The sequence below is a fragment of the Bombina bombina genome, chromosome 5 (genome assembly GCF_027579735.1).
Source record: "Bombina bombina isolate aBomBom1 chromosome 5, aBomBom1.pri, whole genome shotgun sequence".
Classification (NCBI taxonomy): Eukaryota; Metazoa; Chordata; class Amphibia; order Anura; family Bombinatoridae; genus Bombina; species Bombina bombina.
Genome location: NC_069503.1, coordinates 555,328,164 through 555,346,605, shown reverse-complemented (window position 1 = coordinate 555,346,605; position 18,442 = coordinate 555,328,164). Strand labels below are relative to the sequence as shown.

Genomic DNA, 18,442 nt, shown 5'->3' with positions numbered 1-18,442 from the left:
CCCAGGTTTAGTACGCAGAACTACCTTGTCAGAATGAAAAATCAGATAAGGAGAATCACAATGTAAGGCAGATAACTCAGAGACTCTTCGAGCCGAGGAAATAGCCATTAAAAACAGAACTTTCCAAGATAACAGCTTGATATCAATGGAATGAAGGGGTTCAAACGGAACACCCTGTAAAACATTAAGAACTAAGTTCAAACTCCATGGTGGAGCAACAGTTTTAAACACAGGCTTGATCCTAGCCAAAGCCTGACAAAAAGCTTGAACGTCCGGAACCTCTGACAGACGTTTGTGTAAAAGAATGGACAGAGCTGAAATCTGTCCCTTTAAGGAACTAGCGGATAAACCCTTTTCTAAACCTTCTTGTAGAAAGGACAATATCCTAGGAATCCTAACCTTACTCCATGAGTAACTCTTGGATTCGCACCAATATAAGTATTTACGCCATATTTTATGGTAAATCTTTCTGGTAACAGGCTTCCTAGCCTGTATTAAGGTATCAATTACTGACTCAGAAAAACCACGTTTTGATAAAATCAAGCGTTCAATTTCCAAGCAGTCAGCTACAGAGAAATTAGATTTTGATGTTTGAAGGGACCCTGGATCAGAAGGTCCTGTCTCAGAGGCAGAGACCAAGGTGGACAGGATGACATGTCCACTAGATCTGCATACCAAGTCCTGCGTGGCCACGCAGGCGCTATTAGAATCACCGATGCTCTCTCCTGTTTGATTCTGGCAATCAATCGAGGAAGCATCGGGAAGGGTGGAAACACATAAGCCATCCCGAAGGTCCAAGGTGCTGTCAAAGCATCTATCAGAACCGCTCCCGGATCCCTGGATCTGGACCCGTAACAAGGAAGCTTGGCGTTCTGTCGAGACGCCATGAGATCTCTCTCTGGTTTGCCCCAACGTCGAAGTATTTGGGAAAAAACCTCCGGATGAAGTTCCCACTCCCCCGGATGAAAAGTCTGACGACTTAGGAAATCCGCCTCCCAGTTCTCCACTCCCGGGATGTGGATTGCTGACAGGTGGCAAGAGTGAGACTCTGCCCAGCGAATTATCTTTGATACTTCCATCATTGCTAGGGAGTTTCTTGTCCCTCCTTGATGGTTGATGTAAGCTACAGTCGTGATGTTGTCCGACTGAAACCTGATGAACCCCCGAGTTGTTAACTGGGGCCAAGCCAGAAGGGCATTGAGAACTGCTCTCAATTCCAGAATGTTTATTGGCAGGAGACTCTCCTCCTGAGTCCATGGTCCCTGAGCCTTCAGAGAATTCCAGACAGCGCCCCAACCTAGTAGGCTGGCGTCTGTTGTTACAATTGTCCAATCTGGCCTGCTGAATGGCATCCCCCTGGACAGATGTGGCCGAGAAAGCCACCATAGAAGAGAATTTCTGGTCTCTTGATCCAGAGTAGGGGACAAGTCTGAGTAATCCCCATTCCACTGACTTAGCATGCACAATTGCAGCGGTCTGAGATGTAGGCGTGCAAAGGGGACTATGTCCATTGCCGCTACCATTAAGCCGATCACCTCCATGCATTGAGCCACTGACGGGTGTTGAATGGAATGAAGGACACGGCATGCATTTTGAAGCTTTGTTAACCTGTCTTCTGTCAGGTAGATCTTCATTTCTACAGAATCTATAAGAGTCCCCAAGAAGGGAACTCTTGTGAGTGGAAAGAGAGAACTCTTTTCGTTCACCTTCCATCCATGCGACCTTAGAAATGCCAGTACTAACTCTGTATGAGACTTGGCAGTTTGAAAGCTTGAAGCTTGTATCAGAATGTCGTCTAGGTACGGAGCTACCGAAATTCCTCGCGGTCTTAGTACCGCCAGAAGAGCACCCAGAACCTTTGTGAAGATTCTTGGAGCCGTAGCCAATCCGAATGGAAGAGCTACAAACTGGTAATGCTTGTCTAGGAAGGCAAACCTTAGATACCGGTAATGATCCTTGTGAATCGGTATGTGAAGGCAAGCATCCTTTAAATCCACTGTGGTCATGTACTGACCCTTTTGGATCATGGGTAAGATTGTCCGAATAGTTTCCATTTTGAACGATGGAACTCTTAGGAATTTGTTTAGGATCTTTAAATCCAGGATTGGCCTGAAGGTTCCCTCTTTTTTGGGAACCACAAACAGATTTGAGTAAAACCCCTGTCCGTGTTCCGACCGCGGAACCGGATGGATCACTCCCATTAGTAAAAGATCTTGTACACAGCTTAGAAACGCCTCTTTCTTTATTTGGTTTGTTGACAACCTTGACAGATGAAATCTCCCTTTTGGGGGAGAGGATTTGAAGTCCAGAAGATATCCCTGAGATATGATCTCTAACGCCCAGGGATCCTGAACATCTCTTGCCCAAGCCTGGGCGAAGAGAGAAAGTCTGCCCCCCACTAGATCCGTTCCCGGATCGGGGGCCCTCAATTCATGCTGTCTTAGGGGCAGCAGCAGGTTTCCTGGCCTGCTTGCCCTTGTTCCAGGACTGGTTAGGTCTCCAGCCTTGTCTGTAGCGAGCAACAGCTCCTTCCTGTTTTGGTGCAGAGGAAGTTGATGCTGCTCCTGCCTTGAAATTACGAAAGGAACGAAAATTAGACTGTCTAGCCTTAGGTTTGGCTCTGTCTTGAGGCAGGGCATGGCCTTTACCTCCTGTAATGTCAGCGATAATTTTTCAACCCGGGCCCGAATAAGGTCTGCCCTTTGAAAGGTATGTTAAGTAATTTAGATTTAGAAGTAACGTCAGCTGACCAGGATTTTAGCCACAGTGCTCTGCGTGCCTGAATGGCGAATCCGGAATTCTTAGCCGTAAGTTTAGTTAAATGTACTACGGCATCCGAAATAAATGAATTAGCTAGCTTAAGTGTCTTAAGCTTGTTTGAAATCTCATCTATAGTTATTGAGTCAAGAGTCTCTTCCAGAGACTCGGACCAAAAAGCGGCCGCGGCCGTGACCGACGCAATACATGCAAGGGGTTGCAATATAAAACCTTGTTGAACAAACATTTTCTTAAGGTAACCCTCTAATTTTTTATCCATTGGATCTGAAAAGGCACAGCTATCCTCCACCGGGATAGTGGTACGCTTAGCCAGAGTAGAAACCGCTCCCTCCACCTTAGGGACCGTCTGCCATAAGTCCCGTGTGGTGGCGTCTATTGGAAACATTTTTCTAAACACAGGAGGGGGGGGGGGGGGAAAGGGTACACCGGGCCTATCCCACTCCTTAGTAATGATCTCTGTAAGCCTCTTAGGTATAGGAAATACGTCAGTACTCGCCGGTACCGCATAGTATCTATCCAGCCTACATAATTTCTCTGGGATTGCAACGGTGTTACAATCATTCAGAGCTGCTAATACCTCCCCCCTAACAGTACACGGAGGTTTTCGAGTTTAAACTTAAAATTAGAAATGTCTGAATCCATTCTATTGGGATCAGAACCGTCACCTGCAGATTGAAGCTCTCCGTCCTCATGTTCAGCATACTGTGACGCAGTATCAGACATGGCCCTATTATCAACAGCGCACTCTGTTCTAACCCCAGAGTGATCACGCTTACCTCTAAGTTCTGGTAATTTAGCCAAAACTTCAGTCATAACATTAGCCATATCCTGTAATGTGATTTGTAATGGCCGCCCTGATGTACTTGGCTCTACAATATCACGCACCTCCCGAGCGGGAGATGCAGGTACTGACACGTGAGGCGAGTTAGTCGGCATAACTCTCCCCTCGTTGTTTGGTGAATGATGTTCAATTTGTACAGATTGACTTTTATTTAAAGTAGCATCAATGCAATTAGTACATACATTTCTATTGGGCTCCACTTTGGCTTTAGCACATATAGCACAGAGATATTCCTCTGAGTCAGACATGTTTAACACACTAGCAATTAAACTAGCAACTTGGAAATACTTTTCAAAGCAATTTACAAATAATATGAAAACGTACTGTGCCTTTAAGAAGCACAGAAAAAAAAGTTTGACAGTTGAGAAATAATAAACTTGAGAAACTATAACATCAAATTCTTTCCGGTAAAAACACAATTTTAGCAAAGGATTGCCCCCATTAGCAACCCTGAATAGCAGAAAAAAAGTGCAGAAAATCACAGTCAGTCACAATCTCACAGCTCTGCTGTGAGTGATTACCTCCCTCAAATTAACTTTTGAAGACCCCTGAGCTCTGTAGAGACGAACCGGATCATGCAGGTTAGACAAGAGACTTCTGACTGAATTTTCTGATGCGTAGCAAAAGTGCCAAAATAGGCCCCTCCCCCTCACACACAACAGTGAGGGAGATCAGTAAACTGTCTTAAATGAAATAAAAACGACTGCCAAGTGGAAAAAACAGTGCCCAAAACAATTTTTCACCCAGTACCTCAGATAATTAAACGGTTTAACATGCCAGCAAAAACGTTTAACATCAAATAAATGAAATGTCATTAGAAAGCCTGTTGCTAGTTACTGCAAATTAGGCTAAAGTCTTATGCATACAGTATTATCCCAGTGAAGTGCCATTCCCCAGAATACTGAAGTGTAAATATACATACATGACAGCCTGATACCAGTTGCTACTACTGCATTTAAGGCTGAGCTTACATTATATCGGTATGGCAGAATTTTCTCAGTCAATTCCATTGTCAGAAAATAATATGCTGCTACATACCTCTTTGCAGGTTAACCTGCCCGCTGTCCCCTGATCTGAAGTTTACCTCACTCCTCAGATGGCCGAGAACAGCAATATGATCTTAACTACGCCGGCTAAAATCATACAAAAAACTCAGGTAGATTCTTCTTCAAATTCTACCAGAGAAGGAACAACACACTCCGGTGCTGTTATAAAATAACAAACTTTTGATTGAAGGTATAAAACTAAGTATAATCACCACAGTCCTCTCACACATCCTATCTATTAGTTGGGTGCAAGAGAATGACTGGGTGTGACGTAGAGGGGAGGAGCTATATAGCAGCTCTGCTGGGTGATCCTCTTGCACTTCCTGTTGGGGAGGAGTTAATATCCCAGAAGTAATGATGACCCGTGGACTGACCACACTTAACAGGAGAAATGTTGGTTTAACTCCCATAAACCAAATACAGAGAACCGCCAATGTGCCCCTCTTAAAACACACACTCCCCTGACCAGTTATAAGTTTCTACAGATAACGTTAGCCCTTGGGGAACAATCTGCATCTCCCAGCGTCAGCCCACAACACAGTATACTGAAACATTAGTTAACTGCACAAAAAACAGTTGATAGCACCCAAAACAAAAAGAAAGGGGAATTCCAGGTACACCATTTCATATTACACTGTGCACACCGATTACCCCTCCCCAGTACAGGGAATAAATGTCAGTTTGTTCTGATATATATAGTTTCCCCAGAAGCAAAAGACTGAATATACCTCAATGCTGACGGCAGCATAACACGGTTCCACGCACTGAAGATGTTCTTTTCACTACCTTCAACCAATCTGTGGGAACAAGCAGGATCTTAGATAATGTTCACTAAGATCATCAATATCAGGGCAGAAAATATGTCTCCATTCCTCTTGGGAAGTTATTGACCGACGATTTCTCCCTGAGAAAAATATTACTCACTGGTACCATTTTAAAAACAAAAAACCTCTTGATTGAAGAATCTAAACTAACACCTCACTTTACCTCTTCCTATCACTAACACAGGCAAAGAGAATGGCTGGAGTGGGAGGGAAGGGAGGAGCTATATATACAGCTCTGCTGTGGTGCTCTCTGCCTCCTCCTGCTGACCAGGAGGCGTAATCCCATAAGGATGAAATCCGTGGACTCTTCATATCTTGTAAAAGAAAATGCAGAAATTAAGAGATCACTTTTTAAAGAATCATATTTGTAAATGTGCAAACAAAAATAATTCTGTGAATTCAAAATTGTACATTAAATGATCTGGGTGCATGGCTAGATGAAGAAAAGTACTTTTAAAAAGGTTGACATATGTTTGTTTGATTTTTCCCCAACCAAGAGCACCACTTCAAATATAGTTTACAAATGTTCCCATCTGTCAGCTGTACTTATGGATTTTGAAAATGCTGTACTCTATATGGTCTGGGTGGAACCATAAGCTGTGGTACTCATACCATTAGATCTGGTTAAATGCAGGATTTAGGCTTGTTGGTATGTATTTCAAAATTAAGTCAGCTGTAGTGTAAACTGGACAGTTTTAAGTTAACCTGTCTCATTTCAAACACTGAGCAATCTTAGTCTGAGAGTATAACATGTTAAGCAGATGTAAAAATCTTAGAAAGTCCTTGCATAAAAGGACAGTAAACCTAGATAGATATATATATATATATATATATAAAATGCATATCTGCCAAAAGAGCACCTACCATTTGTGTATTGAAGAGGAAACATTTCTGCATGGTTTTAAATATAGAATTTCTACAGCATTGTCAAATCATAAATACACTGCTGCTAAAAAAAATTTTTTACGGACTCCTGGCCCCACCATACAACTACTACCACACTGAGGTTACAATCCAAAATTGCACAAGGAAATAAAAAACATTTGCTAAGTAAGTCCTACCTCCTCTGCAAATGAAAGTGATCTGCCATTTGACTCAGGCACACACTGTAAAAACAAAGTGCCAAGTCTGTCTCACACTGTGCATAGTGGTTTAGTGCACACTCAGAAGTCCTCTCAAATGAAAATGCTAATACGTTACTCCTTGTAATAACATTTCCAAAGCTCAATTAGCACTCTGCTGTAGTACCCACTGGTGTCTGCCAAAATGTTAAAAATAAATAAATAATAATAATAATAATAAAAAAAAAATATATATATATATATATATATATATATATATATATTTTTTTTTTTGTTTTAGTTCTTGCCTCATGGGGCCCCTGACAGGGGTCACCCCTGCCCAACGTTCTTATAAAAAAAATATTTATTTTTTGTACCTTTGGCATTTGTGGGTGACTGAAATCCTTGTCCACAATCACACCTTTGATTAGCTGAGTATCCTCTAGTTTTCCCCCAACTTTCCCCTCAACTTTAATTAATTCAAAGTCAACATCTTTGCGTTCCATATCTGCAACAGTCAGTATAGCATTCACTGCAATCTCAGCCATCTGTCTATGGCATCGGTTGATTCTGAACGGGGGGAAAAAGTAAAAAGCGGTTACGCAATAAAATGTGACTAATAAATGAACAGGTGAAATGATGCAAACCTAAATACAGTTATTTATATAACTATTTGTAACCAAGTAGAATAATTCAAAAGTAAAATGTATTTTGCAGGCGCACAACATAATTTAGATTTAAACACAACATTCAAAACAATTCAGGTATGTGACTGCTTGGGTGAAAAAGAGGTCAGCTTTCTAATTGAATAAATGCAAGTTTAATTTGCAGCTTCTTTATTGAAAATCAGGTAGGATCTATGATTTACATGGGAGTAGAAAGTAGTAGATTTTGAAGAAGTCTTACATGAAATATTTCAAGTTGCACTGCAAAAAATAGATGCAAACCCACTTACATTTTTGATCCCAATGTGGTCATTGCTGTCTGAATAAGTGGCTCAACATTATTAGGATCAACTGGAAAACTATCACTGATCTTGTCCAGGTGTTCAATGGCAATGCGTGCAGCCTGCTCATATCCATCTGCAAGTCTGATGGGGTGGATACCGCGATCTAACAACTGCTCAGCTTCTTCCAGCAGGGCTCCAGCAAGAACTGCAAAGAGAAGGGGATATATATATTTAACATTTTTCTTGGAATCTTAAATTGTGACAGTAATTCCCAGGAATCACCATAGCTCCCTCTACAGCTAGTTACAATTTACTGTACATTTTAAAACAGTTTAATTTCACTTGATCAAATTTAAAGTCAATAAAAAAAGATTGAACAGATTATATTAGATTAATAAATGTAACAAAGGTATTTCCTAAAACAATGGTAACTTATTTAATGCAGTGAGATTGCCAAGGATACTGAATTTTAATGTCTGAGGTTACCTTAAAAAAAAATATTTGTTGTGTCCTCTTGTTATCAAATTACTAAACATTCCTCAAATTTGTATCCACAAATTGAGTACATTTTATTTTTAACCCCTTAGTGACCACAGCACTTTCCCCATTTTCTGACCGTTTGGGAGCAGGGATATTTTTACATTTCTTGGAGTGAGTGAGATAAGTAGAGCGCTGGAAACTACGATTCCAAACACCTCACAAAAGAAAAGTCCTTCTAACTTTAAATTTAAAAAAAGTGGGGGGTGAGGGCGCTAATTAAAGCTTAAGAAATCCAAAGTGTGTATGATATGACAGTGTGTCGTGTGATTATGTGAAGAGAATGATTTTCCTAAAAGTTTGAACTGAATAACTATTGCAAGGCGGTGTGTCTATTTGAAACTGCTTGTTTCTATTAAGTTTAATAAAGAAGGCAATATGCAGCTATGTTGATATAACAGCTGATGTGAAAGGTTGTGAGTAAGATGAATCTCTCCTAGGTTCCAAACTGGAATAGGTGCGATGTGCAAAAATTCTGATTATAATTGTGAGGGCAAAGAGGATGTGAATTAAATTGTGTGTGAAATAAAGTCGATGGCGTGTATAAATAGACCAACGAAAATAGGGTTAGTGTGGATGAACCTCTAGGCAAAATTGATTAATGTTGATAAACCTCTAGGCAAAATTAATTATTGTTCTATTAGTTGATACAGGATATATTTGTATACAAAGAATACAAAGAAAACTAAAAGAGAAACTGATCTCAAATATAAATTTATTAAACAAAGGCTATTGCTGAATAAGAATTTTTAAGATAAGGGGACGTCTCCCCAAAATTAAAATACTAATACAGTATGTGATAAAAAAGCTAGAAATTAATGTTAAAATAGATGCGTTACAATGTAGAATAAAAGTTAAATCTCTGGTAGCAAGATCTGTGACGTGCAGTGAAGTTAGAGGCTGGTGAGGCACTAGATACGATACGCCGAAGAAACACATATACCGCGGGCCGCAAGTACCCCCAACAGGGCAGGTTTTAATAATAGCTGAACCAGTGCACAGGTGAAGTAATCAGCTGATGGGTGAGAGCAAGTTAGTAACCACTGTGTTACTGATCAGCTGTTTATGTCACCTGTGCACTGGTTCAGCATTAATGAAAACCTGGCCTGTTGAGTACTTGAGGACCATGGTTGAGAAACTAAAGCACTAGTTCATCTGAAATGTGTTGATTACCTGGAGAATAAAGCACACATACTCTGCTCACTGACACACACACACGCTGCTGGAGAACCAAAAATGACTTGGCATAGTCATGTTTTTCATAATGACATCACATCAATACTTTAATATGAGACAGTTATTTAGGGGCTGGTGTTCTTTCTGGTGTTGTTTTTCTTGCTAATTAAATAAAAAAATACTATGGCTATTTCAAGGCAGGCAGAGATTTGGAAGGCATACCAAAAAAAAGTGCAATCCTCTAGGCATTCTCTGTCTTATTAAATATGAACTTGGTCATGACATGAGCCCTCAGCCCAAGAGGTGATGACCGTGCAGTATAATCACCACCAACCTTGATAAAGAGCTGTACTGCTGTAGCCATATTTTCTCAATAAGCCTGCCCGGGCTCTCCCTTTATTTCTATTAATCCCATGGCTGCTGGAGAACTAAAAAAAAATGACTTGGCAATAGTCATGTTTTTCATAATGACAAATCACATCTCTCAGACAGTGATTTAGGGGCTACTAATCCTAAATCCAATTGCCCACTGTTTAGATATAAGATCAGCAAATAAAGCAGTTTTCTTCAGCTTTTATGGTCAAAATTCCATTTGTAAGAATTATGTTACATGATACCAGCCAGGTCAAACCACTAACAATTACAGTCAGTTTCAGCATTATGGGACATGCTGTACAGTAATAACACCACACATCTTAGTAATATCACCTCAAACAGGGTCACTGATAACTATAAACAAAAATGCTGGAACATTTTGATTACACTCAAAATAAGGAAACTGACAGAGCCCTGAATAGATCACCAAGCTTAACTCACTTCTAAAGAACAGTATGCAGATAAATGCCAAAATAATGTGAACAGCATTTCCTTACCTTCCAGAATATAGACTTTAAAGCCACTGGATATGCCCATGGTGTAGTGCAGACTGGACACGGCCATGGTTATTATCTCACAGCTTTTTTGTGGGAAGTTTAGATTCACTGATAGTTACCTGTGCAGAGCACTGTGGTTTTATATGTATCTGACAAACAAAGCAGCCAATCAGAGCATGGATTTCACTGGCTCCACCCCCCAGCAATGCTCACCTTATTACCTGAGCCTCAAAGGGATTCTCTGGCTACTTAATGTCATGAGCTCATCAATCCCCCACCTCACCTCTTCATTGTACTTACTGAACAGAGACCCTATACAGCCCCCCTTCATTTAACTTATTATACAGGAATCAGTGATGTGCAGTCACTAGAGGCAGGTGAGGCAGTGCTTCACCTTTCATATGGGCAAAAATATATATTTTTTTATTGGCTTTAAAAAAAAATTGTAATTTTTTTTCCCCAACATTTTTTTTCACAGCTAGATGTTGTGCAATGGAGAGGCACAAGCAGGTCTGCCCACCATTACACAACATGCTGCGCCATCTACTGGATGACAGTGGTTAAGATCATTGCATGGCCCATAAGTGCTTTATTTGAGGCAGTCCGATTTGGGCTGAACCAATCCAGCGAGAGGCATTAGTAAGTGGAACATAGGGTTGGATGTTAAATCATATAAAACAAAACAAAAACAGAAAAAAACAACTTTTATATATTTTGTTGCTGTCCTGTGAACCTGCTAGCTTTGCTAAAGTGAAAAAGAGAGTTCTGTTCTTCCCCTCTAAGTGCAGTGGAATGTGCCACTGTCACTTCCTGAATCCTTATACAGAGCAGGAAGAGAGAGGCACAGAGAGCAATGTTTCTGTTCAGCCACATCTTATTGAAGTAAGATTTTACTGTAAGGGATTCTGTTAGTGAAAATGATAATTTAATGAATGTGGTTTAGTGTTTTTTACAGCAAAGGATCGTTTTTATATTTTGTTTACTCAAACTTTACACCCACTAATTTAGCAGATTGCCTCTGTACTTTACACTAAATTATAGTCTCATTTAGTTATAGTCTCACTTAGTCTCTGTAGCTCTGCTGTTTTATTACTTTAAAATGCAGTGGTCCCCCCTTGTGTGTGTGTGTGTGTGTCTCTCTCTCTATCCATCTCTCTCCTTATGTGTTGTTCTCCCCATGGTCTCTTTCTCTCTCTGTCTCTCTTCCTCCCCCTCTGACTCTCATCCCTTATGTAATGAAAGAATCTATAAGCATAATTTGCAGCATTAAAGTAAAAAGTATGTTTTAAACATATTTTAATGGGCATGGATTTCTAGATCTCATAATCAGAGCAAGCATTGTGTTATCTGGCAAGAGTTTGTTACAATCCTTTTAGACTAAAATCAGATGTTTACTAAGTTGACCAGTTTTCCAAGACACCATTTAAAGGGACATGAAACCCATATGAAACCCATATGCAAATTTAAATAACTTTCCAATTTACATCTAATATCTAATTTTCTTCATTCTTTTGATGTCCTTTGTTGAAAATCATATCTAAATATGCTCAGTAGCCGCTGATTGGTGGCTGCACATAGATACCTCATGTGATTGGCTTACCCATGTGCATTGCTATTTCTTCAACAAAGGATATCTAAAGAATGAAGGCGTATCCTAGCCACTGCCTCACCAACCTCTGACGTCACTGACAGGAATCCAGTCTATACAGACCTCCTACCCATGGCATAATGTCATTGTGCTTACAGAGTAGAAAACCCTTCTCTATATACAGCACCCTACCCTTTCACTTAACCTCTTTATACAGCCCCCCTACCCCTCTCACCTGTTCATTGTACTTCATATGCACAAAACCTCATTATACAGTCATTTACCCCTCTCACCTGTTCATTGTACTTAATATGCAGACAACCTCTTTATTCAGCTCCCTATTCCTCTCACTTGTTCATAATATTTAATATGCACCCACTACCCCTCTTACCTGCTCATTGTACTTACTGTGCAAAAAAACCCCCCTCTTTATATAGCCCCACTACCCCTCTTACCCACTCATTGTACTTATGCAGAAAACCTCTCTATATAGCCCCACTACCTGTACTATGAGAAAAACTCATACAGCCCCAATACCCCTTTCACCTGTTTATTGTACTTAATAAGCAGAAAACCTCTATATACAACCGCACTGCCACTGTTTTCTTTAATGCAGTAAACTATGGCTATTTCAAGGCAGGCAGAGATTTGGAAGGCATACCAAAAAAAGAGCAATCCTCTAGGCATTCTCTGTCTTATTAAATATGAACTTGGTCATGACAGGGAAAAAGGGAGAGCCCGGGCAGGCTTATTGAGAAAATATGGCTACAGCAGTACAGCTCTTTATCAAGGTTGGTGGTGATTATACTGCACGGTCATCACCTCTTGGGCTGAGGGCTCATGTCATGACCAAGTTCATATTTAATAAGACAGAGAATGCCTAGAGGATTGCTCTTTTTTTGGTATGCCTTCCAAATCTCTGCCTGCCTTGAAATAGCCATAGTTTACTGCATTAAAGAAAACAGTGGCAGTGCGGTTGTATATAGAGGTTTTCTGCTTAAAATACTTTAATGCAGTAAACCTCTCTATACAGCACCCTACCCCTCTCACCTATTCATTGTACACAGTATGAATTATCCGAATCCGATCTTTGTTTTTTATTTTTCAATATCGCATAATGTTACCTCGAGTGTTAACTGTCCCTAATGAATCAAACTTTATGTTCTTTTTAATATTTTTATTTTATGACTTGGAGCAGGGATTAAATAGAAACAGATGCAAAGTTGTGTAAGGTCATAAGGTCAGGATGAACTTTGCAAGGGGATCTGCAAAAATTAGAAGAATGGGCAGGTAAATGGAAAATTAGATTTATTAATGGAAAATGCAAGGTTCTACATTTTGAAATTGAAAAGAAGCAGGCAATTATTTAAATTGGAATAGACTTAGCCAAACACAGGAGGAAAGGGATTTGGGAGTAGTAATAGATAACAAGCTAAAGATGTAGGGCAGCAGCTTCTAAGGCTAATAAGATACTAACATGTATTAGGAGGCATTGATGCAAGAGAGGAAAGCATAATTCTGTCACTATATAAATCCCTGGTAAGACCTCACCTTGCATATGGAGTGTAGTTTGTGGGAACCAATCTCCAAAAAAAAAAAAGACATTGCAGACTTAGAAAAAGTTCAGAGAAGGGCCACAAAGCTAATAAAGGGAATGGAGAATTTAAGCTATGGGGAAATGTTAGCCAAACTGGGTCTGTTTTCTCTAGGGGAAAAAAAAAAAAAAAAAAGGAGGTGACATGATTACTTTATATTAACATATTCAAAACCCATATACAGAGATGTCAGAAGCTCTGTTTATTCTAAGAAAATTGTTTGTGACAAGGACACAATTTAAAGTGAAGGTCAATTTTTACAAATTAGTGCCCGGTTTTACCTTAGATACATTTATGGCTAGAAACAGAATTCAGGGATACGATTGCTTGTGTGAAATTAGTCACCTTATTTAATGGGATCAATTTAAGATCAACTGGAGCTTTTTTGTAAGTATATAGGCTGAACTAAATGTACTTTTATCTTTTTTCAACCTCCTCTAGGATGTTTGATTTTCACACTTTGAAAAGGGACATGGTAATAGAAAAACTACTGTAATGTAGTCTAATTTTCACAGTACTCAAAGTCCCACTCAAATGATACGGAGCACTACTTGTCATAAGCAGGAAACAGTTGGTATGCCAAATGGCTCCACCAATTAAAGGCTATTTTTAGCTCAAAGCCGAGTCTGAGCAGGACTTATCTCTAAAGCAGGTCTTGGTTTAAACACAAAGTTCCACAGCCAGTGAAGCTGAAAATACACAATCTAAAAAAAATTATATAAATCTAATTTTTCCACAACACTGTCCCTGTCAAACTTCTAGGATTACAATTTCAAGAACTCTGCTAAGATTTATTTTACAAGCTGCTATGTTATTCACAGCGAAGACAAGTTCAGTAAAGTTAAAAAGGACACAAAAGTCAAAAGGTAACGGATTAAGTATTTACATTTTCATACATCAGCAGTGTTTGCAACAATCTATATTGAAAACCCTGTTGCCATATAGTTTTCAATATAGTAGCATACTTCTGAGCCTACCTAAGCCAACCAAGAGAAAACTATACACTTTTTTTAAAAAAATGTAATTGAATGTTCTATCTGGATTGCGATTTTTTTTTTTTTTAATGTATGGCCATTAAAACACAGATAATATACGTGGCATCTCAAATATTTTTGTCTGGCATGCGTTTGGAAGTTGGCCATCACTGATATACATAATAAAGTAAAATATTAACCCCCCTTTACTTACCTACAACTCCTGTAGTTCCATCACCAATTTCATCATCTTGCGACTTGGATAACTCTACCAAGAGTTTGGCAATTTGATGGTCAACATCCATCATACTAAGAATGGTAGCTCCGTCATTAGTTACAGTTACCTGTCCATCCTTATCCACCATTATCTTGTCAAGCCCTTAAAAAAAAAAAAAAAGAGAGAGGGATGTAAAATGCCATAATTGTGAAGGGAAATAGAAATATCACAACTATTTGAACTAAAAAACGTACCATTAGGACCAAGTGATGTTCTCAGAGTGTTTGCTACTGCTTTTCCAGCCATGATGTGAGACTAAAATATAAAAAAAGTTAAGATTAACTCCAAAAAGTTTAAATGAAAAACCAATAAAGCCCCTTACATTAATGTGAGACGGCCAAGAATCTTTGGAGCACATTTAACATTGTGCAGATGAACAGGACTCGCTTATAGTGAGCCTGTCCGCCTTAGATTACAAATTGCAGATACTCCTATTTATCATTGTATGAACAGTTTCCCTCTGCCTAAACCACAGCAATCCAATCACCCAAGTTGGATCAGTTCAGAGCAGTGTTAATTTTGACGGAAAGTTTCAATTTAGTCATGCAATACAGATTTAACTGTTGTGGTATATAACATGTCTTTATTTTTCTTAAAATTTAATAAAATTAAGTTTTTAAAATTTTACAAAAGAGCAGTAATTGGATATGGATTGATTATAACACCTTGCATAAAATGTTTTTGTCAGCAAATTTTGATTTAGTTTTAGTCATAGTCTTTTGACTAAAATGCCATTTTAGTTTTAGTCGTATTTTAGTCATTAGAATTTCTTTAGTTTTATAGTCATTTTAGTCGATAAAATTAACACTGGTTCAGAGCGATTTTCATCTGCCAACCTTAAAGTGAAGGTAAAGTCAAACACTCTATTTCCATCCGCGCGCGTCCTCATTTCGCGCATGCACAGTATAAACTTTAGGTAGTAGTCATAGTAGGAGCTGCCGAGGAACTTGCTAAGTATTTTCGCATGCGCAGTAGAGAGCGACAACCGGGATTAACGCATGCGCAAAGATCGCTGAGAACAAATGGTGCGCATGCGCTGTTATTCCATGCTCGATGTGCACGAGCGTAGTAGACACGTATAGAGCGGTTGGGACAGCTCTATACGTCAGAGTATCATAAACCCGGAACTTGAGGGTGGGAGGAGAATCTGCACGGAACGGTAACAAAACTATTGTTAGAAAAATACCTAAATAACTAAATATTTGTAAAAAAAACAAACCTAGCGACTGGATTGGAGTTATTAAAAGGATCCTAAATACCATTGCTGCTTAACAAAACTTTACCTTCACTTTAAGGTAGATCGCTGCTTTATAAAATAACACTTGCAGGCTCAAGTCAGCGAGCCTGCAACTGAAAGGGGAATTCATTTAAAGGGACATTAAGCATTTCAATAACAAAATAAATAATGGAGCAACATATTGTATCCATTTTATAACAGTTATACATTTGAAAAAGCACTAAGTGGCATTAGCGTTTCATGTAATGTAGTGATCTAGAAATGTGCATGCTACCTACCTAGGTATCCAATCAACAATATGTACTATTAGAATGAAGTAAATTTAATCATAGAAGTAATTTTTTAAATTGAATGCTCTGTCTGAACAGTGTGTTTCATTGCCCTTTTAAATTTGTTAGAGCATGTAATTTTATCACTAATTTCACTACAACTTAATGTAATTTAACCCCCCCCCCACACAAAGGGGTTAAACACACAGTTAAAGCACCATTGAAGACCTAAAGAGCACTAATACAATATTTGGTGGGTTAAAAACAGAGCTGCAGTGTCACTATTTATGGCATGCTCTAATTTCTAGACCCAATTGTGCAACTAACGCTAAAGATTGGATCAAGCAGTTTCTTCATGTGACTTTAAACAAATAGCATTGCAGAGTCACTAGTGATAAAATTAAACGCTCTAATGAATTAGACTAGAGCATGTACTTTTTTCACTATAATGATCCTTAAAATTGCATGCTCTGTCTGAATTGTGCAAGTATAAATACATTTAAAGTCACTTTTAACGAAAAAAAAAAAAAAAAAAAAAAAAGTACATATCCTACACTACTGGGAACTAGCTGGCGATTAGTAGCCACACACACTTGCCTCTTTTCATTGGCACATCAGATAGCTCTGGAGCTGATTTTAACTATTTGTTTAATCACTTTGCAGAGGTTATAAACAAGCATTAGCTCAATTATAAAATGTTCTAACATATTAGAGCATTTTCTTTTTAAAAACTTTAATATCCCTTTAAATACTTGGATACCAGTTTGAACAAGAAATACAACTGTTCAGCCAAGATGGAAAATAATTCTCACAAGTATTTTCCATATATAGTAATAAAACCATGGTATTTAAACAGAATAAGACACACAAATAGAAAGAGAAGAAAGCGCCTACTACTAGATGGACCCTTAGCTTTGATATGTGACCCCTAGTAGTCAGATAAGTTATAAGAAAAATCAGAAAATCAGAAAATTGCCTGCAGTGGGGTTTGGGCTTCAGCGTCAATAGACAATTTGTAGCTCCAGCGTCACTCAGGTTATTAGTTCCTTCTGCCAAAAGAAATAATAGTGCAGATCGTTTTTCAAATGAATATATAAATTGGAATGCTACTCACCAGTCAACTGGTGAGTAGCATTCCAATTTATATATTCATTTGAAAAACGATCTGCACTATTATTATTTCTTTTGGCAGAAGGAACTAATAACCTGAGTGACGCTGGAGCTACAAATTGTCTATTGACGCTGAAGCCCAAACCCCACTGCAGGCAATTATACCCCACATAGACTGATAAAATACAGAAAAAAGGAATCACCCACACTTGGAAACACTTAAACTCTGACTTTTAACGAAGATTTTTGGTTACACTTTTTTACTTTTTCATTTAAAAACCATTATGGCGGTTGCAATCATGCTGGTCACTAGTGACATATGAGGTTTAAATCGGAACACATTTTTTGGATTAAGCTTTGATTTCAAGCACCCTTTTAAAGACACACAGAATTTGTATTATATATGTTATTTGTTTCTAAATACCGAGACCCATCGATACACTTTATATTATATTTTAAGTTTGCATCACAAGTTTTTATATAAGTTTTTATATAATTTTTAGTTTGTATTACAATTTCTGCACCTGAGACCTATATGACATCACGTTTGACACCTATTGAAATTTATATTTTTGGAGTTTGTACTGCGATATATATTTTCTTTTGTTGAATTTGTTTTTTCACATTTTGACCTGTCACACAGTCAGCCAAAATAGAACATGCATCCTCTTTCTTCTTCGCTAGCGGAGAACGGTCACTGATCCTTCAAAGGAACAGTTGATCGGTTTCACTCTTGTCACATATAACCTAAGGGACCTTGTACAAGTGTTTAACAAATACTGTAATACACAACCATATATGTAAGTTAACAGTGTTATAGAATCATACAATTTTCTGCACAATCTGTGAATTGATCTGATAATTATAGTGGGTAACACTGCTAGAGGATCGGTCTGTACTCCAACATTTTGTGTGATATATATATACCTATCCATCCGGTCGAATTGATATAGCTGGTAACACCACTATAGGATTGTTTACAGGTTATTTTTATTTTATTATTATTTTTATACTCAGCCTTTGGAAGCTTCCAAGTTATCACACTTGAGGAATTCATATTTTAACATAGCTGTAGGACTGATTGTTTCAGTTATTGTTGTATTATTGTAAAGGCATTTTTATTTTCATCAAGTATTGTGTGGATTCATAATCAATCCACTCTTTAAATATAATTATATGCATCAAGTTTAGATACGAATGTTTTAAATCTTCAAAGCAATGTTTTAAATCTTTAAAGTATTGTCAAGAATTTATGTTTTTAGATTTGGAATAAATCATTCGTTTTAACCCACATTGTGAAGGAATTGG

At 38.4% G+C, this 18,442-nt stretch overlaps 1 protein-coding gene across 1 annotated transcript in view; it reads right to left on the bottom strand.

Annotated features, from left to right (window-relative positions):
- The window catches only part of CCT5 (chaperonin containing TCP1 subunit 5), a 34,796-nt gene that overhangs the window by 14,414 nt on the left and 1,940 nt on the right, over positions 1–18,442 (bottom strand). The window contains exons 2-5 of the mRNA XM_053714507.1: positions 14,713–14,773; positions 14,456–14,620; positions 7,506–7,704; positions 6,928–7,120 (exon numbers count right to left, since the gene is read on the bottom strand). Coding sequence (XP_053570482.1) covers positions 6,928–7,120; positions 7,506–7,704; positions 14,456–14,620; positions 14,713–14,773 — 618 coding nt within the window. The remainder of the gene's footprint in view (positions 1–6,927; positions 7,121–7,505; positions 7,705–14,455; positions 14,621–14,712; positions 14,774–18,442) is intronic.